Source organism: Eurypyga helias, unplaced genomic scaffold (genome assembly GCF_000690775.1).
Source record: "Eurypyga helias isolate BGI_N326 unplaced genomic scaffold, ASM69077v1 scaffold19281, whole genome shotgun sequence".
In the NCBI taxonomy this organism is placed as follows: Eukaryota; Metazoa; Chordata; class Aves; order Eurypygiformes; family Eurypygidae; genus Eurypyga; species Eurypyga helias.
In genome coordinates this window covers 14,874-37,659 of record NW_010232980.1, presented here as the reverse complement: position 1 = coordinate 37,659, position 22,786 = coordinate 14,874, and the positions used below count along the sequence as shown (strand labels likewise).

The window sequence follows — 22,786 nt, the reverse complement described above, 5'->3', positions numbered from 1 at the left end:
ATTGAAAATTTTATGTCGCATCTCATGCTTATATGCTGCAAGGTTTTAATAATTTTTCATCTGAAAAATATCATCTGGATTCCATTAAATGTAGTCTTATTTTACTATTTAGTGATCCTTAGCTGATCCTATAACTTTCTTTATTTCCCAAGATTTGAATATTTGTTTTATAGCCTGAACTGGCACTAAACTGCAGTGACCAGGCACACCCCATTTTATAGGATCATCCCATCTTTAAAATCAGGATCCAGTTTTTCTGATAAATGAAATAAGGTTAACAACTTATCCTGTGTTTTGGCTTTAAGGTAAATATTTTAAAATAGTCTTTTTTTTTCATGATGCGGCCAGCCAGGGCACTCAAACTTGAGTTTACCAAAATTATAAACCCTTTTTTTTGTTCTAATGCAACGGAGCTGCAGTGGGTGAGTAGGGCTCGTAGGTGCTCCAGTAAGTTATCCAGGGGGTGGTAAAAGCCTTCTGCAGCTATGCTGATGCCTGTTGCACACCAGTCTCTGCAGTTACTGGTGATGCGGATCAAAGCTTTCTGTTTTCTAATAGGAAAATAAGTAAGATCAATAAATACATGGAGATAAATAAATGGACAGGAGGACAATACAAAAGGGCTAGTGTCATGACTAAAATTGTAATAAACAATACTGAAGTGGTGAATGGAGGACTAACTGAGTAAAACCACATATATTTGTTATCCTAGTAACTGAAGCAAGTTCTACCAACATGTGCTCCTCTCTATTATGAATGAATTCCTAATGGTGTTGGAGCAAATTTATTTAAAAATACAGTTAATGTTACACTCGTTCCTCCTCAGGCAATGGCTGTTTTATAGCTGCAGCATGTCTTGCAGCAAAACTTGTATCATGCAACAGAGACCATTTTGCTAATTTAGAAGTTGATTGATAAATTGAACATAATTTTTTTTTAAGCTTGCAGTTGCTCTTAATTGAGATCTGAACAGGTTTCCTTCCAGACACTGAATTGCTTTCTAAATGGAAATGATGGAGTAAAGTGCTTCCCTTTCCACTGCTGGTTTGCTGTTTCTGCTAAGCTCCAGACTGTATGGGTGACTTGTAGCACCGCTGTGTAGGTTGGTGATGAATGTTTAAATGCTGGTTTCCATTTTATTAGATGACAATTCATCCCGGCCTTATCAGCACAGGTAAATTAAAGTGCTGATTGACCTTGCTCTGCTGCGTGTTCATCTCCTCCTAAACTAGTAGAACTCAGTATTTCTACTGCAACAGACTATATATCTTTGTGTATACTTCCCCTGGCACGGGTGGAGGAGTAGATGCTCCGGTATTGATCTGTATCCCCTGAAGGCTTCAGCTTTGTGCTGCATACAGTGTTTACGTTGCCAGTTTTGGGAGCGTTGGATGTTTCAACCCAAGCATTAGGCAGGGCGCTACCTAGTAAATCTTTTCCTGTGCTATGAAAACAGTTTGCTGATCTGGACTGGTGGTGGAAACGTTACCTGAGGTGTCCTGGCTGTAGACAGGGGCCCTGTGAATCTGTTCTCCACCTTTGTGTTAGTTACCTGTGTTCTTCACCTTTGCATTAGTTACCTGTTTGCAGATCAGGAGACTTGGAAGTGCTGTGTGTCAGTGCCTGGGCAGTGCTTTGGGTACTTCCGTTCTAAACACCTGAGCTCTTCCTGCATCTCTGATTTTGCCTCTTTCTGAATTTGTTCTGCTTCTGCTGCATTTTGAGGAGTGTGAGAACTGAATGTATTACTCCAAGAGAAGGGGGGTGTGTGTGTGTGTTTATTTTTAATGTATACATATTTTTTGCCCATTCTGTACATATCTTGACAAGCTGTATGAATAGTTTAGTTTATCTTGACCACTTGTGCTCAGTGTGCAGGTGTATTTCCAGGAATGATGTACAAATGATGCTGAGTCATTTCTCCTTTGTGTCCCTCTGCTATGAATTTCTCTTCTAAATTATCTGCCCAGGGAGAAGTCGGGTGTATACTTGAATATTTCAGCTTTCTTCCACTGTGTGTTACCTTGGTTTTGTCAACATTATCCTATTGTAACTGGGAGAATTAATTTAAGATAATTGATAGATGAAAAGGTCTTTTATTTTTTTGCAAAAATAAAACTGTTCTAGGTAGCATCAAAAGTGAACAGCATTTGTGGACTAGGCTCTTCAGTGGCATTACCAACAAGTTGTGGAGTTCAGCTACCAGAAATCAGCTTTCCTTGCTTGAAATTTCTTAATGGCTTCAGTATGAAATGTATTTAAAGCTAAACCCTTTGAAACAAACCAAAGTGCATTATGCATTCCAAGTAATAGACAAACAATATTGTATTTTAGCAGTTCGTTAGACTTTATTAGGTAAATACTGTATTGTTTCACCAGCTATCAGGCTAATAAATAGTATCTGTAGATTGGCTTTACTTGATGATAAACCATTTTTTTTATAGGAACTGTGGAAACGAAGAGCGTGGCAGATAGGATTTCAGAGAACAATGCTGCTAAACTGCAAGAGAAAGCTGAACCAGGCATTGCAGTGAAACAGGAAGGTAAGGAGAATAAAAACTTGACTGCCTTGGAAAGTCTGAGTGCTTCAGGGTTGAACTCGAATGCATGCAGCTAAGGAGGGTGATTTACACTTAATCCAACTGCTGCCTTGTGTTTTAATCACGACTTGTAATTAATGTCCTGGTTTGAAAAATGTATGTTCCCTGATAAAACAGTTACTTTATGTTCTCTCCTTCCTTACTCTTATCCAAGTTTTCAGAGGCCAGTGCTTACAGTGTCCCAAGGAAAATGCAGGGCTGCTGTGCCTGAATCCCTTGGTTACTTTTTCTATGTAGAAACGGAATCATTGCACATTGCCTTTTTGTACAAGTATTTGGGAGCCTCACTTAGTGTTTGCATTTTACAGGATTTTAGAGGAAAATTCCATCTCTGCATTCTTATTTCTCAATTTTTTTCCCCCCAAGTTGTATATAGCTCCCAAGGTATGTGTTGTTAATGAGGTATTTGTATCCAGCTACAGCATACGTCGAGCCGTAGAAGCAAAGTGAAGGAGGAAGAATTGAGATTTAAGCAAAATGCTGTGGTTTTATTTTCTCCAGATCCAGATGCCTGACCTAGTTAGGAGAGTTGATACCATGTATGTGGGAGGTCAAAGGCTGTTTCCCAGTACACCTGTGGCCTTCAGGGCCTCATAGCTGTGTCAGTCTAATGAAATGTAGATGGTTGGCCAAGACATTTCCGTGACCTTATACAACTGGGACAACTTCCATCCTAATTCCTTTTAATCTTTTGGAGCACTCTTGTTGATTGGAATGTATCTGTTACGGAATACAACTTTCTATCCCTCTATTTCTAATTTGAATCTAAGAGGAGTACCCCAAGGTTCATTGCTGATTTGGATTGGATTCTTGGGGTAGAACCAAATATTGTATTGTCTGGTCTTTATTTTCAGCTTTATTCAATAAGATGGCATAAAATAGTAGTGCATTAGTGAACATTAATTTTCTCTAAGTTCCTGTAGAGAAAATGTGTTGCTCACACATTCAGTAGCTTTCACAGTTGGAATGTGAAATCAGTTATAACAGTCGTTGCAGATAGCTGCGTGGATGCGATTTGGCTGTAGTAGTGATCACCTGTCCCTTCCTGCTTTTCTGCTGCATTCTTGTGTCTTTAACTGCAAATGAAAGTCATGAAAGTTTCCAAAGGAAGAATCATATATAGGATTTTAAAAACATTGTTTACTGGCTGAAGTAAAGTTATTTTCCTGGAGTATATGCTTCTGGAGTATTATTTCTGCTTCAGTTATATTCTGTTTCCAAGCACTGAGGCTCTGAACCTTTCCACTGTGGTTTTTTTTTTTTCCTTTTTTTTCTTTATAAATGAGGATTTGCCAGCACATCAGTTATTCTCCCTTGGTGTCCTCCGTTAGGAATGCACACTGGCTTGTTCATGGCAGCCTCTTAAATAAGAAGTGTATGTTTAAAGCTTTCTGGCAAAAGGGTGTGTTGGCCTGCCTCAGCTATTTGCTCATACACCCCTGACATTACTTAGGTTCCACTTTCTTTAGACACACGTAGTTGCACCCACTGTGGCAAGAGGGAGGAACAGTTGGATTTCACTCTATAAAGTGTAGGCCTGCATAAGGCTTTGTCAGAAACTGGTGATAATTTTGGGTTTTTCTGAACCTTGTTAAATTCTAAAACAAGCTGGTTTTGGGGGTTGGCAGAGAGGCTGGGAGGGCAGTGTCTTGAACCAAGTCTCACTGATCTAATTCTTCAGGCAGTGTGTATTTATTACTATATGTATGGATTTAACATGGATTACATTATATATATTAGCATGTGCTAATGGGAAGGAATGGGAAGTGCGAAGGCAGGAAGGCTTTTGTGGGTGGTGGCAGTTTACATTAGTGGGATGGTTTAGGAAACTCTGCTTAGTTTGCCAGTGCCCTTTGAAGCATCCTAGAAATTGCAGTCCTTGTAAGATGCTTAGGCACTGTCTTGTTTGCTTACGTTGCTGGTTGGTGGTGCTGTTTGGTTGGTTAATTCTGCATTGGATTTATACTTCAGCTAACTCAAGTGGAATTAAATGGAAACTAGGTGTTGAAACTGGTTGACAATCACAGTTGCTGTCCTGAACTCCAAACCTATATTTGGAATAGGTTAGTTGGAGAGGAGCAGAAGATAGTTCTTCCACAATGTTTTCAAGGGTTCAGGGGGCACTTAGGACAACTTGAAAAATAGTATTATATTCACAGAATCATAGAATCACAGAATGGTTTGGGTGGGAAGGGACCTTAAAGATCATCTAGTTCCAACCCCCCTGCCATGGGCAGGGACACCCTCCACTAGACCAGATTGCTCAAAGCCACATCCAGCCTGGCCTTGGAAACTTCCAGGGATGGGGCATCCACAGCTTCTCTGGGCAACCTGTTCCAGTGCCTCACCACCCTCTCCAGGAAGAATTTCTTCCTGATATCTGATCTCAACTCCCCACTTTCAATTGAAATCTGTTACCCATTGTCCTGTCACTACAGGCCCTTGTAAAAAGGAGCTGGGAGCTGGGTGCATGTAGAGGCAAGGGAGGGACTGTACGCACTTCCCACAAACCTGCAGAAACCTGCTGTGCCAAAGATCAGTGATGGCTTTCTGGTACGGGAAGTGAAGCTGTACTATTAACAGACTGAACAGAACACAAAAAATTAAAACTCTCGGATGCCCTCACACATCTCCCCGAGCCTGTCTGCATAAAAGCTGCCAGCGAGTTCTTCATTCGGTCTGACTTTCCCTGGGCACCCGTGGTCACCACTGGGCTGTCTCCGCTCCTGCGATTCCACGTGCGGGCTCCAGGCAGAGCCTTTATGCAAAATCAAGTTTTTTATTAAGGAGGAGACCTCTGATTTTTATTTCTCTGTACTTCTGTGATCTCCATCATGTAGGAAAATGCCTTTCTCTGTGTGGAAAAGGCAATTTTGAAATCCCTGTGGCATCCATTAGCCAGAGATGCTAAATTAGGTACCCAGGGAAGCGCAGGAAGCTCGTGGTACAGACAGCAGCAGAGCACAACTTTCTGACTCTGGCCTGGCTCTGTCTTAACACAGGGATCACTCCAGCTCGTGTGCCAACAGCCACGGGGTTGGTTGATGCACGGTGGTTGTTCTGTAAGACTGAGGGTAAACATAATGCTTACGGTTGTTAAGGGTATTTGTGTATCTTCCTTATGTATCTTGATCGTACTCTCTGTCATGATAGAGGATGGTCTAACCTGGGCTTGCAGGTGTGGGTTCGTGCCCTTAACTGCACTGGACAGGTCAGAGTAACTCGGTGGGAAACTGGGAAGGAGCGTTAAACTGGTTCCATCCAATTTAAACTGCAAATGGCATCAACCTCATGGAGTTGGTGGGATTACAGAAAAAGCCTTCATCCTTGAATCATAGAATCCCTGATGGTGAAAGGGATGGACAGGTGGAGGTCAGCCAGTCCAACACCCTGCTCAAATCTGGGTCAACTAAGCATACCAGTATAGGAAAATAAGAAGTTAATGTAAACAAAAGAAGGGTTTTAAATAGACCCCATCACAGAGAATATAGTTTTTAAAAAGATGGTTTTTCCTCTTACAATTCTGGGCAATGGGTAACTTGAAATATTGCAAATGTTACCATGCAACTGTGGAAGAATTGAGTGAGATGATGTCATTTTCATAAATGAGGGAATTTCACAATATTAAGAAGCAAAATAGAAAATAAAGTTTAAATGTTTTTTCAGTGTCCCTTTTGAATTGTGAATGCTCAGAGATGTTTTAAAACTGGAAGTTCACAAGATATTTAACTTTTTTATAAGCTTATAGAATTTTATTTCTAATTTTAAAAGTTTGTCCTGTGATGCATTTCATGAGCACATATTCAAGTATAGTGCTGATAAGTCATAAGAAATGTTAGATTTGCCTTGCCAGCTAAGCCAAAACTGTATGCTTGTTTCATTTAATAGAAGGACAGCCAGAGAACGTGGCTCCTGAAAAGCCTGCAGTATCTGAAAATGGTGAAGTACCTAATGATCTTCCACCTCAGCCCATCCAAAGGTTTGTTCCTATCCTTTACCCTGTTTGATCCAAACTGTGATTTGTCTGGTGGGAATACAGTCAGTCCATTCGAAAACAGCAAGGAAACTTGGAGCAGTGTTTCTGTAGTGGTACCAAATAAGTATTATCCAATGTATGGGTCCCTTTATTCACTTTTGTTTCTGTCTATAAGAAAAGTGTTTGGGACTTAATTTCTTCATCCATAAAGTGCTTGGATGTAATGTTACTGAGATGTGAGGGGTGTGTGGAGAGTCTAATGAGAAGAATGTTGCATTACCTACAAGCATTTCCTAAGTATGGTGTTACAGACAAGGCAAACTTGCCTTTAAAATCCCAATTTACTTTTTCTTTGCCTGGCGAAGGCTTGTGTAATTGTACCACTTGTGATAATAATTCTTTATTGTTCACATTGCAGTGTGTACTGTTAATGCTAAAATTGTTGTTAATGGTAAATAACTGTGCTGTGTAGAGGTTATTTTTAGTGAGACAAATTAAGAGGTGGCTCTGCATGGAATCATAATTTTTTGGGTTAGGACACATTTTCTAGATTGTCCTAGACTCCTACCAGAATAGCATGTATTGCGATATTGGGTTGTATAGTGAGGATGTTTTCAGTGTTAAATAAGCATCAGCCAATTTACTCCCTGCGTGTGTGTGTACGTGTCTGGTCTTTGGAGGACGTGAGGCTTCCTCTTGTATTGTAAGTGAAAAAGCCTCTTTGCTGTTGCAGACGTGTTCCCCGTCCTAGCACTGCAAGACCAGCACCACCCCGAGTAAAACGTCAGGAAAGCACAGAGGCCTTACTTCCAGAAAGGTAAAGTACATCGGAGACGCAGAGCAGGTGTTTCTCGTTCTTGTACTACAGTATTCTCGGATCTTTGGTGCCTCACCTGCTGCTTTAGGATGGATGATCCCACTGCTTATTGATTCAGACTGGAAAATTCAAGCCTGCTTTATTTGTTTTATTGTTTCTGCAAATCCAGTGTATTAGCTAAAAGTTACGGTTGGTAGTCGCATCTGGAAGTTCAAAACATGATTTATTTTTTTTGCCTTTGGGAACTCTGAAAGGATAACCCTAGAACGTTAATCTAAACTGCTGCTGGAAGAGATCTGCAAAACACGCAGGGAAGATCCTGTGTTTGAAAAAGCCTGAAACAGTCATTTGAATCTATGGACAAAATGGCTTTCTTGATCTCTGATAAGTGCTAGTCACTGAAGCAGCGTGTTTAGAAGGAAAATACATGTCCTTTTGTGGGAGAAGGATGGCTAACTGTTTGCAAAATTGGGCAGTGAATGGAAATGACAGAATTTGATGTGCTTTTAGTTGGTGCTGCTTTATTTTATGGGAGGAAGAAGGAAGGGTACTGCTGTTTCTTCTATTCTGGATAGATCTTAATAGATTTATAGAATCATAGAATGGTGATTTGGACAGATAGATTTGAATAGAATAGATTTGGACAGATCTTCATAGGTTTTCATTTTCATTGTGTCCCTTACAGGAGCGGTAGTGGTAAAACAGTCTCAAACGTGATCACAGACCGGCAGACTTCTGATGATGATGATGACCAGTTTGTGGTGGAGGCAGCACTGCCGCTGCCAGAAATGCCAGAAGTGGAAATGGTCAGTTCATGTTGTGAATTATAGACCCTTTTTTCCGTACTTTGTTTGTAACTTACTAAGTAGCTTCTAGCTGAATATTTTTGAATAGTTGTATATTATAGCAATGCCAACCTTTTCAAACGAAAGCTCTCTTCCTGCATCTGTAGGAGCCAGAAGTGGAGCTGGTTGAGGATGAAAAGCATGGTATGTTTGATTTTACATCTATTTTTATGCAAATGGAATAAAATGCTGAACACTTAAAATGCTGAATAAAGCAGAAAAATACCTCCTGAGGGTAGGAGCTTGCAACTTTTGCAAAAAAACCCCAGAAATTATATATCAAACACAGTCTTGTTTAGTTGAGCAGCTGGATTTGCGACTGATGTTAAATGCAGCTCTTCTATACATCTTTAAAGTCAGCAGAATTTAAAATTCTGCATAAACGTCATAAATTAATGGCTTTTGAGTGTCAGGTACAGCTCATCAGCTCTGAGATATGAGGTGGTATTGGCTGTTCTAGGCAAATTACAAAAAAAACTTGTGTGGACCGGTTCTTAACAACATTTATGCTTACCTGTGACCTCAGATCTGTGATTCAGGGGCTTCCATTATGGTTACAGTGCATGCGATTTAGGCAGATACACTTACCTGCATCCAAAAATTCCTAGCAAAGGAATATATACATCTATATACCTATCATGTGCCGTTCTTGAATTCTTCCAAAACAGGGGTGCAGAGGAAGAGCCTTTGTGTTAGTGCAGCTCAAGGATCTGGTTCTGTACCAAGAGTCATTCAGTAAATGATATTGATGATACAGTTTGATTATAGGACATTGGAGAAAATAGATGAAATAACAAATACCTTGTACCTCAGTAAATAGAACACACAATAGAATGCTGTTCATGTTGCTCTAAAAAAGTGTTCACATTAAAAAATAAAAAATTAAGCAGTTGTTATTTTTTATTGCCTGAATGTTTAAAACAATACTTCAGTGTCAACCAGTGCTGAGAAATATTCTGATTTTTCAACAGGTGGGCTTGTAAAAAGAATCCTAGAAACTAAGAAAGATTATGAGGCATCACAGAAAGCATCAGCGACAACAGAGAGGGTAAGATGATAATGGCCTTCACAGAACTGTGAATATTAAATATTGTAATGGTGACCTTTTTCTCTGCCTTAAATTGGGGTGTTTTTTCATTTATGATCAAGATTTCCTCCTTGATCTGTTATGCTGCCTTTTTTCTCCATGAGTCTGTCAGATGTTGTTACCTTCTCTGTGCAGTGCACTCTCACCTCTAATTTTTGTGGTTTGAATTTCAACCCCCCCCCCATATTTCAGTACAATTTTTCAGAGAGCCTTCTTTAGCCTATTCTTTTGTTTTCCAGAGCAAGGTCTGCTGTTTTCAGCCTTGCCCTAGATGCAGTAGGGCACCCTGTGCATTTGTACAGCTGTACCGTTATTGTTTCAATCTTACTTGTCCTCTGGGCATTTGAAGAGCAGTATCCTGTTGCCCAGCAAACATTATCATTGTCTAAAAACCAAAGGGATCTCTGGTGCAGTTAACCATATAAACTATTTTCATATCACTGAATGTTTCCCTGGTAATGTCCTAGCATTCAGGTCTGAATCTATGAAGTGATTTAAATTGATTTGATTTTTTTCCAGTATCAGGAATTGGGAAAGGGAAGGTTTTGTTGTTGCTGGTTTGTTGGGTTTTTTTGGGGTTTTTTTGGTGTTTTTTTCTTTTGATCGGTTAAAAAGGGTCCAGAAAGGGTCTAGCAGTGATCACAAACCAAAAGCAAAAGGTTGAACCCTCCCCGATTTCAGCATCTTCCTGTTACAACTGGAGAGCTGTTGCTTTTTCAGCCTTGCAGAGCTCATGTTACAAGAAGCAGCAGAAGGCCTTTTAGATGGAGTCTTCTGATCCGTGGGCCCTTTGGAAAGTTTCTAAATCACTGGGCTAGTTTGATGTGTTGGTGGGGAGGCACCGAGGAATGTGGTGCAGAGTTAGGAAAATACAGACAGGTACGTAATGTTTTGGAAAGGCAAGTGCTTTTCATGAACTTGTAAATCTTCAGTTCCAATCCCATCTTCTCTTTTTTTTTTTTTTTAAATGTTAATTCAGTATTGTAGGTTTTTACTACCTATATTCTTTTTCAGGAATGTTCTAGAGTTTGGCATATTGTTTTAAGGTGCTGCAACCCAGACCTCGAGAGTCCAGCTTGTCACGGAGCATCAAGCTCTTTCAGACCACAGTCTGAAATCAGTAGTGACTTTCAAAGCCTTGACTGCCTCTCTTGGCTTTATCAGCTGTAGTAATCTGGCAATGAGGAGGGTTATTATGATAGGTTATGAGCAAAGTGTACAGCAGGAAAAAACCTGCCCTGAGGGACTAAAACCCTGGTAGACTGTAGATTTTTAAAAAGCTGTTCTTACCTAGAACCTGTATGACTTTACCATTGCTTCTACAGTCTGCAGCAAAAGTGACACAGTGTTAACTTTAAGGACTGGAATTTTGGGAGGGCAAAATCAATAATTCTCTCCTCTTAAGCAGAGATACTCCACATGCTTTTGTGTCCAGTGGTAATGGGTCATGCTGCCATACAGACCATCCTTTTCATTTCTTCCCCATCAACCTGAGAAAGTCGGGGAGGCAGGTCAGACCCTGGTGGAAATATCTCCCTATCTCAAGTTTGGGACTGTCTGAAATCCAGGCCTGTTTGGCTGGAAGAAAATTTCTTTCGTGTATTGCAAGGGATGAGGTTAATGAAGAAAATGAATCCTTTAAAAGAGGAAAACACCTTTTGTTTCCTGGTCATAATCTGTTAGGAATAGTTACAGCTTTATGAACTTGCTGAATCACATACCATTTCTAATAAACTTGCCTCTCATAGTGTCGGTGTCCTGGTCATTGAAACACTGTTGACCGATTCTAGGGAGTACGTCTGATGTGAAAATTTGCCTGCTTGAGTAAGTTCCGTCTTTTATAGAAGTATTTGGAGAAAGGAAGGGGTAAAAGTTGATGTGGCTCGTCACTGGAGTGCATGTTGAGCTGGCATTTGGAGAGCGAGGGATACAGCTCTTCCAGTTCCTGATTTTATAACTAGGTGGTGCTGTTGAATCATCTGTCTCCAGTCTGAGTTTTGGTAGTAGTTCATTTAGTCGTGTCTCCCACCAGCACATAATTGTGCTGTAGGCTGTGCTGTTCGGGACTGCGTCCTGTCAGCTTGAGCGCTGGACATAGAAGGGGACAATGAGGGGGAGGGTTTACAGAGCCGCATGGATTTCATGCTCTGGAAGCTTCCTCTGATGTTTGTGCTAAATTGTCTGCGTTTTTTTCTGAATAAAAGTAACTGAAACGATTCCCTTTAACCCCTTATATTTTTTTTAAATGCACGTGGACAATTGTGTCCTTCTACAATAACCATTTAGTCCCGTTGCCTGTTTTCAGTCTGTAAAATGTTCATTCAATCCTTGTTTGGCTTTTGTTGCACCTTTTAAAGCCCTGATCTGTGTTAGCAGCACTGATAATAGAACACTAATTCTGGAAACCCCCCCTCCCCCTGCTGACTTCCTAGTCCATCCTGTGAAAACTCGCATACCACGCTAAACTCCTGGAATATCATCTGATCTCATATCCAAACAGCTGGCTGCCACTGCAGTAGGTTTCTCTGCTGCTACTGCTTTTCAAATTATGATGAAGAAGTCGCTGTGATCCAGAGAGAAGCCCAGCTTTCCTGACAGCAGAGGGGGGGGGAAAGAAAAAAAACAGTGGAAAAGCTGAATAAAAATGCTCAGAGTTAGTAACTGGGATTGGACAGATGTAGTTCAGAAAACATGAGCTGGAGACATGACTGAATCCTGGGAATTTATTTAGAGGGTAGAGACGCTGTGGCGCAGGAGACAGTAAAAGTAAAAAATACATTTCCAACGTGAGACAGTAAAAGTAAAAAATACATTTCCAACGTGGCGTTGCCTCTGGGAGTATTTCAGGGACCAGGTATGCAGGGGGTAGCAGGTGGGGGTCTGTCACGTTCGCGTGGCCCTGGCATCACGAGCGTGTCCCATCTCCAAGGGGTGTTGCTAACAGCATGAGGAAGGCAGTGGCAGGACTTCTTGCAAGACTGCAGACCAGCAGCTTTGGGAGAAATAGTTACTTGTCTGTGGAATCTCTTTGGAGAGAGGCAGCAAAAGTAATTAAAAAAGAAGGAAGGGTTTCAAGTGGATTGTTCTTGCCAAGTGGTCTAGGCAGGCAAGTGGAACCGCGTCCTGTCGTGTTGATGGGACTGTGAGAATGGGTCAGTGAACTCTGGCCAGTGTGCTGTGCTCAAATGGCTGTGGGTTTTGTGCCAGGTCTAGCTCTGCAGTCTGCTGGGAAGCAGGATCAGTCTGGGATTTGACCATTTCTCCCCAGACTGTCAGCTCTCTCATTTAATTTGTTTTCCATCAAACTCTCCAGAAGAAATATCTTCTGCATCAGCATGCAACTGTATTCCAAAACATATTAGGTACTGAAGAGTAAAATGTAACTGTACTTCTGTATTTTTGGCGTAAGGTAACCAAAAGTCCAGTGAAAATTTGAAAGAATACTTGCTTTGGGAAATTACATCGGATGAAATTTAGGATATCCTTGTGTCTGTCAGTAAGAATGTTCATCTTCCCTTGTTTTGTTAAACTATTCAATACATACAAAAGAAGTGGAATATTTTCTCAGTTACATTCATTAGTCTTTAAAGCCCTGTTCTTCTGCCAGTTGGAAAAATGAAGGGCCTAAAAAAAAAAGTGTTTGTAGTCTGAGTGCTGGAACTTTGGGCTAATACTATATTAAGAACAGCATTCAACAAAAAAAATGGTCAATGGATCTACCTGATTTCTTGTGGATTGATCAACTAGAAATCAGGTGAAATTGGTTAATTAATACTTCATCCAGATGTAACACTGCTGAACTCTTGGGGATGTTTCACACCTTTACTTCTGACTGCTGAGGAGCATTTATTTGTGTTAAAAGCATTCCTCTGAAACCTTTTGTATGCCGTGTTTCCCAAACGTGCGTTTGCTTTTTAAGAAGTTTTAATGAAGAAAAAGAAGAGAAAAGGAAAGAAGACTGTGACTTTCATCATCTAGGCTTTACATGTGCAGAAACTTAAAATAATATACACAATTTTCAGGTCAAACAAAGAGGTCATTCTGGAAATACACAAGATTTTTGCTGCCTTGATTAGCTGTGCTCAGCCTAACAAATTCCTAAAAAGACTTCCTAAATGTATTTGTTTAGAATCTAACCCTCTAATGTTAAACAGAGAAAGAAACAGATGTTCCATTTTGTATTCCACTTCATTTATTTGATGTGTGGAAAATGTAGGCAGGTTATTAAACAGTTTAAGCAAGTGGGATCACAGAATTCCCATCTTTGCACTACCAAATACAGTTCACGGGCTTCGGAAAAGAAGCAGCTTTGAGGTTTCTTTGAGGAACAAGTGATATTAAATAGCTTAGCACCTGGATAATATTAACTTTAATTGTAAATGTGATAAATTAAGTATGTACTTGCAAGCTTAGAAAAAATACAATCGTCGCTGATTCTGTTTATTTAAAGTTCTTCAGGTCATGGATTTTTACATTAATCCATCAGCTGCACGACATTGGGTGTCCCCTCCAGTCAAGGCAATTAGCAACACGCCACGTTAACCAGATGGATTCACATCTCCCACCATTTAAGTATTTTTTTGAAGACTCTCACCATTCCAGACCAGAGTTTCAGCAGTGCAAGCAGAAAAGGAAAGCAGGGCAGGACCGGCACCCGATATGCCATTATGGCTGAATTAATACTCTCTGCTAGCGTTAATTACCGCTAGAGTTGTCTCTTGGCATGTGTGTGGTCAGGCTCGTAGGATTCCGCTTAGCATGCTGAATAGTGCACCACATACGTGAGGTTTTATGAACTGCCTTCTCCCCGGCACGGACTGAATGTGAGGTAAAGCAGACTGGCTCTGGGGGCTGAGGCGGGGTGTTTATGTACCTCTGAAAAGTCCTGCTCTTTTAGAGGTATCAGATGTGAAGTGGGGAGGGAAAAACCACCACCACTCCCCCTCCCCTCCAACAAAAAAGAAACTAAAACTCCCCTTTAAAGCGCTATCCTTTTGTTTTCTTTTGGTGCCTTCCAACTCAGAAGCAGGTCAGACTAACTCCGGTAAATCTAGTGGTAGAGAACATAGTGTCTCCGATTCCTTGGCCTGTTACTGAACTCGGTACCTGGCATAAGCAGAAAAAGCATCCTGTTCGTTTGAAATGATTTAACATTTACTGTTTTCCCTGTGTTTCTGTGAAAGGAGTTTCTTATGGTGATCCCTGGTGGATAGTTACAATCTACTTAAAATGCAGACTCTGTAAAAACCAGGAAAAGAAAACACCCTTTATGATCAAAAAATATTTTGTACAATTAAAAAAACCTCACCTTGTTGTTTTTACATTGACTTTATCAAAATTGCTTGGTCAAAATGAAGTTTCTGCCCTGTCCTGTAGAAGGAGGTAGGGGGGAAATGGTGTAGCTCAATAAAACTATGATTACTTGGGTCTGTTTTCATAATGGGACATAATACAATCGTTTAAAAGGGCTGTAGAAACTATTAAGCGCTTGATGGATGTTCTCATTGGATTCATATTTAGAAAGTGTTGATTAAAAAAATGGAAACAAAGGAGAAGCCTTATGAAAGTAAGCAAATTCTCTTTCTAGAAATTAACTTTTCAAAGAGTGGAGGGGAAAAAAACGAATCTTATCACCTCTTCAGCGTGTTAGATGTCAGGCACTTCAGCTGCCCTCAGCAGCCCAGCTATTGGAAATGGATGTCTTGTGAATGATCCATTTTTATGGAGCTGTGCGCACTGCAATATTTATACTAATTGCTTTAGCGAGGGTAAATGAAACACAAGTAAATTCTGGTGGTTTCTGGAGCCCTGTTGATAATTTCCCCTTTATTGATGAAAAAGAAAATTCCTGCTTTTTAATTTCTCAGGCCCCTGCGTCCGAGTCCACGTTGTGTTCTGTTCACATTGAGGTAATGGGAAAGGCAGACTTTTTCCCAGGAATCCAAAGTAAACATTTATCTTGGTGCCTTATGAAAAACACGAAGGAAAGGAAGCGTGTTGGACCTACAGAAGTGATAGTCTTTTATATGGGGATAATTTATTGGTGCTTGGGCTTTTGTGAAAGGAGAGTTCATTGAGGTGTATGGCCTAATTAAATAGACTGGAACAATTCTGATTCTGGCATTTTTCTTAAAACTGAATATATCCTGTTACATGTTGGTGCAAAGTGAGCAAAGGTGGCATTCAGGACCCTTACCACCCACGTTGCCTGTTGTAATAAGCCATCTGCCATGATTCTTAGTGATTTAAAAGCGTGTCCCACGTAGATGTTAACCCGCAACTGTAACGATGGAAATGAGAGCGGACAGTATGGCGTCCCTTTCCGCCCTTAATTACTTATAATCAGCAGTGGCTGGCAACGCTTGAGTGCTGAAGGGTGATAATTCTCTGTCCTGAGCTCAGCTTTGTGTAGAGTGCAGGAAACGTAACATGGCATCTTGGGAGTACGGGCATCAGGGAAATGGAAGAAAGACTTGATGGTTATTTTTTGACTCGTGAGGAGGGACAACAGTGTGCCAGTCCAGCTACTGCACCTTCAGGTGCTGGGAAATTTTTCTCAGGAGATTGACAATGAAGCTCTTCTCCTTTAGAGGAGAAAAACCTTTTATATGCTCTTACACCCCTCTGATCCAGACAGTACGTGTTTCAAAGACACGGTGGTTTTTAACAAGCCTATTAATGTTCCTGTTTAAGTCCAAGTAGTATTTAATAGATTTTTAGTGGTAATATGTTTCAGTGCTTGAAATGGCTTTGGACAGGATAATATTTTGTCCTTTTTATGTCAGTTTTGAAGAACTGAGCTACACAAAGAGTCTGGTGGATTTACAGGGACACTGCAATTGTTTTGGGGTATTTACTAACACACTTTAAAGGCATCGTGCTGATTCATAGAGAATACTCCACAGTGTTTTATTTCCACTGGAGCTTTTCAAGCCGCTGTGTATTTTAGCATGGAGTATCTCAGATCGTTAGCTGGATCTATGTTATACAGTTCTGGTTTGCTTGTTTACTGGATGGTGCGATTTTCCCTTTTGTATTTTATATTTTCACACCATCCTTGCTGGTGTTGAGAAATGTGGCTGCTGGGACTGTCTGGGTATCGGGGAGGTCACGCCGGCATTACAGGAACTTAAACCATTGAACTCAGCATTTGGAAAGCAACAATGACACATTCTTGACACCCAACTATGCTCAGATAATGGACTGGCTGAGTCTTCCCGCTGCTGAGATAGTTGTATTTTAAACGCATTCCTTATCTCTTGGCTGTGGCTTTTTATAATGGATGGCGGGCAGGAAAGTGGTAAGGGTTTGGTGCACTTAGGAGGAAGGGAAAAACAAGGCAATGTGTCTTCTTCCTGGGGCTCTGATACAACTCTGCTGCTGAACAGAAGGCAATTGTCTTTACAGATAACTTCCCAATTGCATGTGGAAGGCATGGTGTCATGGATTTAGCCTTCCCTATGGCTTTGGTGGAGCACAGCATGCAGCAAGGACTGGGAAAACAGAGGTAGAATAGAGAGCAAAGGGTCTTGAAACACCGAGGGTGCAGAACTGTTCATACATCTTTACTAGCTGCAGCAAGGCGGTGAGGCAAAAAAACATTTCCAGGAGAGAAACTCTTGTCAGGGTGAGATGTGTGCTGAGTCCTAGTAAATGGCTGGTGTGTGGGAGCCTGTCCTGTGATCCGTGCCTTTGGGGCAGCCGGGCAAGGGCTCTCTTCTCTGGGGAGCTGCAGGATCAACTGGACGACATTGATGGGAGCACCCTTGGCCATCGTGATGAGGTTGGCCAAGGGGAAGGACCCAGGGGAGAAGATCTTGGAACGGGGATGCTCGTCAGCTCTTGGGGGATGAAATGGGTCAAGAAGCAGCGCTTTCATCATTGTGTCCTAAAGGATAGCAAACACGTGGATGGCTCTAGAAACTATCTAAATAATGTGTTTTATGTAACGTAGTGTAATGAAACACCTGCTTCTCTGAGAGAGGTAGGGGTGGAGTGAGAAGGAGTTCAGATGAGTGTTATTTTTAACAGTTTAGCCAGCACTCACGAATTGACTTAGGCAGCGCAGGTCACAAGTTCAGCAGCGTTTGTCGCTTCAGCCCAGTTCCTAATTAAACAACTTTATAAAGCCGCAGTAAACTCAGAAGCCCAACAGTTTTCATGCACCACGTGTGTGGTAAAACACAGGCATGAGACGTAAGTAAATCTCAGCCTTCAAATCTTTAGAAGTATTTTTCTAAAAAAAAAAAATATATATATACACACACACATATATGAGTTCATCAGTAAGCCAAGGGCCGCTGAAATGTGTTTGGCAGTGGTCCCTGCTGCCTCCAAACGCAGCTGAACAAACAGCCCCCAGCTCGCACAGGAAGACAGGCCAATTGGGCAGGAGGGCAGGAGGGGACAGCATGGTAGGTTTGGTGTCCCAGCACGAGAGAGCAGCACGCTGCCACCTCTCTGTGTATATGGCCGCTAGGAAGTGCGCGTCGGGATGGGTCGATCCTGCCGTTGGGGTGGTAGAGAAAGACCTGTCTAGTTTTCCGGCATACGTTAAGTGAGTGAAATGACTTTAAATAAAGTTTACTTAAAGCATTTTGTGTCTTAAAAACTCAGTTTGGGAATTTGACCTGTAGGGCTCTTGGAAAGAAAGGAAAATTAGGTTGTTTTTCTTGACTGGGGGGAGAAAAAACCCAGTGGACTTTTCTTTAACAGTGATCGTTGTTTTCATGGAAGGCATTCCCGGAATAGGATGAGTGCAGTGTGTTAGTAATGTGGCATCGCTCTGCTCTTTTTACGGCATCCTCTTGCTCTTCGTTCGCCGCTTTAGCAAAACACTTTCCCTGTGTCTAACTTGCAGTGAGCTAGGAGGCTTCAGGAGATTGACCGCAGGGACTCTGCTGGCTGCACATGAGGGAAGCGTGCACAAGACCAAATTATTTTTGAGTAGTGGAGTTTATTGAGGCCACATCTGCAGCCTGCATGATTTTACAACCACTGTTAACAGAAGAACACGGCACGGAATAACCGCCGTCTAGTTTAGCTGGGCAGCGTGAAGCGCTTTTATTAGGACCAGCGTTAGGAGCTGGAAATCCAGGTACTGACAGCGGAGGGAGAGGAGCATCTTGAAGGAACGGATTTAGGGAATTGAAGGAGGCTGTGCCCTTCAGCACCCACTGTAGCTCCTGAGCAGCAGCACAACACCGTGGCAAGCAGGTCCAATGTATGTTTGTGGTGCAGAAGCCTACAACGTGATGACTTGTAGGCTCATGTACAACATCAGCAGTGCTTCTGCTTCTCCCAATTACTGCCTTTCAAATTCCAAAATTGTCTTTCTCCAGAATTTAACAACCACCTTTTTCAGTGGGTTCCTTCTCAGATTTTGCACGCGGCGACTTGCAGCAGTATTGAGTAAATGCCAATCCTGGCGCAGGGCTCTGGAGTGACGCGGGGAGGATGGATGGATGTCTGATTTACACAGCAAATGTGTTGACAGCCAGTGGTGGCAGCAGATTGATAACAACGGTGTCGTTGAGGATCACGTGTCTGTTGAGAGCTTCTGTTTAACGATGCCACATTAAGCCACGGAAATTTCCATTTCAATATATAGAAATAGATTGAAGTAATCTGTGACTGAATGTGAAGGAGGTTGTCCCCCCACCCCTACACCCACTGCTTTGGGATAGGTCACGTCGAGAATGAGAACATGAGTGAGACCATTTGTGGGATCAAATACTGATCTTACTTTTGCGCGCTTGTGATCTGGAAAGCAACTTAATAGTGCTGATGCAGTTGCACAGCTTTGTAGCAGCCCTCTAGCAGTGATGACTTGGCTATGGCATGCTTTCTGCTCATCTCTTGCCCGGCTATGGCTTCGTTTCTTCTCTGTTATTGCAGACTTTCATAAACATTTCTCCAGATCCTTCAGAGTTAGCAATCTCTGAAACATCCTTCATTCAATGCAACGACTGTTTTCCCTAGTCTTGATGCTTTTCTTCTTGTTCATCCTTTCTATTAGGAGAAGCCCTACGTATCGGAAGCAGCTAGGAAGAAAGAGAGAGACTTGGTAGCCAAAGAAATTGAGAAGTTTCAGGTCTCTATTCAGACTCTGTGCCGGAGTGCCCTGACACTTGGCAGGATCATGGATTACATTCAAGAAGACATGGATGCCATGAAGAACGAGTTGCAGATGTGGCAAGACGAGAACAGACAGCACGCAGAAGCTCTGCAGAAAGAGCAAAGGTGAGTGTGGTCAGGGAAAGTTTGATATATCTCTGGAGACAGATTTCTGTTTTTCGTAGTTTCGGAGAGTTTTACTTACTTTTCAAAGCAAATTTGTCATCAGTCATTTTTGTGGTTTGGGGATTTTTTTTTTGCAGTCTGAATTGTTTTTTGAAGTGTTAAAGTCTTAAGGTCTTTTCAAGCTCGATTTCACATGATGTACATGACAGCAGAGATGTGAATGTTCGTGTGATACAAGAGGGCTTGATTTGTTTTCTTCTTCTCACAAATACATAACGAGCAACGGGGGAAGAGCTCAGTAAACACAGTAGGTTTTGAATCGGGACTAGGAGTGGATTCCTACCTTATCGCCTGCTCTCTTTGTGCCATTGAATTCAGCGTGTTCTGTGGTGGTGGTAAGAACAGTTGTCGTCTGTGCGAGGTTAAAAAACAACATGGGAAAGCCAGGGAAGTGAAGGTGACGTGTGTAATAGGAACAAGGAGGTCAAGCCTAGAAACAGGTTTTTTTGGCTTTACTTCTCTCACCAGAGTGCCCTAATGCTCCTTGAAAACAGAACGTCCCTTCCAGTTGTGTGTCCTCTGATCTTAAACATGAACTAGAGGCCGGTCGTCTTGCATTCACAGTCAGCAGATGTGCTGCCCCCCGAATCGATGTGCTTCACCCATGCAGAAGCAAGTGTGGGAGGTGTTCTTAGCCAAGACCCGTCTCCGTAGGTCGCAACCTGTGAAGTGCTGGAATTTTACAGCTGCTGGCTTAGTCCACGGCCTGGGGTGGGAATTAGAGCTTTGGTTCACCTGTGAAGTGTAATGATGTTGATTCTGTGCACTTACACGGCACCTTCTATCCCAAAGCCGTGACAGGCTTTAAAACTCTGGTTGGCCTCTGAATGCACCCCTCCTGCGAAGGGAAAGGAAGTGGTATTTGGCTTTATGGTTGGAGAAACTGAGGCATTGACTCACTCGCCTTTGTACCGCTCCTGGCGAGAGGCAGCAAGTCTCAGGCCTTTCTCCAGGCATGTGCTTACTCAGCGGATCCACTTTGGCCTTGCCAAACAAGTCATTTATACTTCAGCTTTGCTGGCTTCGTGCGTCCCCCAAGCCCCTTGGCAACATGTAAGGACAAGAGTGTCTCCTTGACAGTGGTGCAGGAGAGGGGGAGTGGGAAGAAGGGACTGCCCAGCTGATTTTGTTTGCAGATGTATGTCAGGCCAAGCCGTGCAAGGGCCAGCTGTTCCGTGCCGGACCGCGGGCAGGCCAGCATCCCCTCAGCAGGGCCGCTCGGTTCCCTTCCGCGAGCAAAGATGGCCGCAGCGTGTCCCTGCACTTCACCAGCTTTCGTATGAGATCCTGATCAGATCAGCGCAGGGCTACGGCATGCCCAATCCTTCAGGAAAGAATTACGGAGTATCAGACATGAAGAAGACAATGTTTCCCATATGTACTGGAATTTGGATGCGTGTCTTTGTTTTCTTTGCTTCTGTGAAAGACAATTGAGGGCAACCCGTGGGGGAATGTTAGTGCAATTTCCAGTGATGCTTTTCGTGATTTATGCTAATGTGGTGGAAAGGAGGGGAAAACTAAACGATTTTGAAATGCAGACTTTAATGAGCCCTCAAAGTGACTGGGTAATTCAGAATGACAGCAGGCTAGTTCCCTCTGTCATTTCCCTGGCTGTTGAGCGTTCCTGAAGATCAGCAAAGCATTATGGAAGGGGGCACGTTTGTTTTAAAGCTACACGTTTGCTTCGGATCCATCAGTGTACTTGTGGTTTAGAGGCACAGGATTTATTGAATTCCCTACTAGCGTGGGCTTGCCTGCCCTGGTCGGCAGCTAGTGATGGGTCAGTTTTCTTACACCTTGCCTCTTCCCAGGCATCCACCTGCTATAGCTTGGTGCTACTGGTGTCTTGGTGCCGGCTTGCTGGTTTATTGTAGGAAATAGCTGGTAGGAGGCCAGCAGCCTCCGCAGCTCTTGTATTTGCCCCTCTCTGCCACGGGCTTCTCATCTTCAAGCTCTTAGGGTGAGGCCCACAGGGATGGCTGTTACCGTGTGTCGTGGTAGGGCCCAGGGGCCCCTGTAGAAGCTGGGTGTCCTTAGAGTCATGGAATGGTTTAGATTGGAAGTGACTTTAAAGACCATCCAGTTCCAACCCCCCTGCCATGGGCAGGGACACCTTGCACTAGACCAGGTTGCTCCAAGCCTCATCCAGCCTGACCTTGAACACTTCCAGGGATGGGGCATCCACATCAAGGCCAGGCTGGATGAGGCTTGGAGCAACCTGGTCTAGTGCAAGGTGTCCCTGCCCATGGCAGGGGGGTTGGAACTGGATGATCTTTAAGGTCCCTTCCAACCCAAACCATTCTATGATTGTATGATCCACAGCTTCTCTGGTCGTTGTTGTGATATATCCCATAGAGTCAGGTGCTGCTTCATGCCTGGGGCAGCTTTTGGCCAGGTAAAATGAAAGAAGTGCTTACCGTATTCATAGTGTGGGATGAAATAACTTCAAAGTAGTTTTTAGTAGAATTTGAGCAGAAAAAAGGATTTTGGCAGGAAAAACTAGATCATCCAAGAAGCGCCTGTTTACTGTTGAGCTGTGGGTGATGTCTCTTGAACAATATTCTCCTCTGTCTGTGTTGTTAGCTTTGCCTTTGTGCATCTTATTCTAAACTTTCTCTCAGGAAGGGTGGGGGCAACTTAAATTTTTTGTGAACTTTCAGGTACTGAATGTACTTTCTCAGAGGCTTAAGTCACCAGAAGCAGCATAATGTTTCTAGTAACAGGATGCTCTTTGTGTCTCTTTCAGCATCACAGACAGTGCTGTAGAGCCATTAAAAGCTGAGCTGGCTGAACTGGAACAGCTGATTAAAGACCAGCAAGACAAGATCTGTGCTGTAAAAGCTAATATTCTAAAGAACGAAGAAAAAATCCGGAGGATGGTTCTTAGTATAAACCTGTCTTCAAGAAGGTGAAGAAGAGGGGGGAAATAAAAGCCTTGGGACTGACTGACACTCCTACCAAATAAAAACAGAATAGTGGAGAAGTCGAAGATATGCCTTGTTTAGATATAAAATGTTTAGAGACCAGAAGTCTAAAAATTATATAAAATCCCATTATTGCATTGATATTACCCAGGATAAAGTTATATTCATTTGAATGCTCAAATTTCAGAGCTATTAAAAGAACTTCTTTGGTTTAGATGTGAACCTCTGTTACTTC

General features: G+C 42.3%; 1 protein-coding gene across 1 annotated transcript; it reads left to right on the top strand.

Moving 5' to 3' along the window:
- Positions 1-2,444: 2,444 nt before the first annotated feature.
- LOC104517048 (TRAF3-interacting protein 1-like) lies at positions 2,445-22,727 on the top strand (the record flags this gene model as incomplete). The annotated part of the gene is made up of 8 exons (XM_010161591.1): positions 2,445-2,543; positions 6,489-6,579; positions 7,310-7,393; positions 8,079-8,199; positions 8,346-8,382; positions 9,210-9,286; positions 19,344-19,567; positions 22,374-22,727. Coding segments are annotated over 8 exons (899 nt in total), but the record flags the coding sequence as incomplete, so codon positions are not given.
- Between the last annotated feature and the right edge of the window lie 59 nt (positions 22,728-22,786).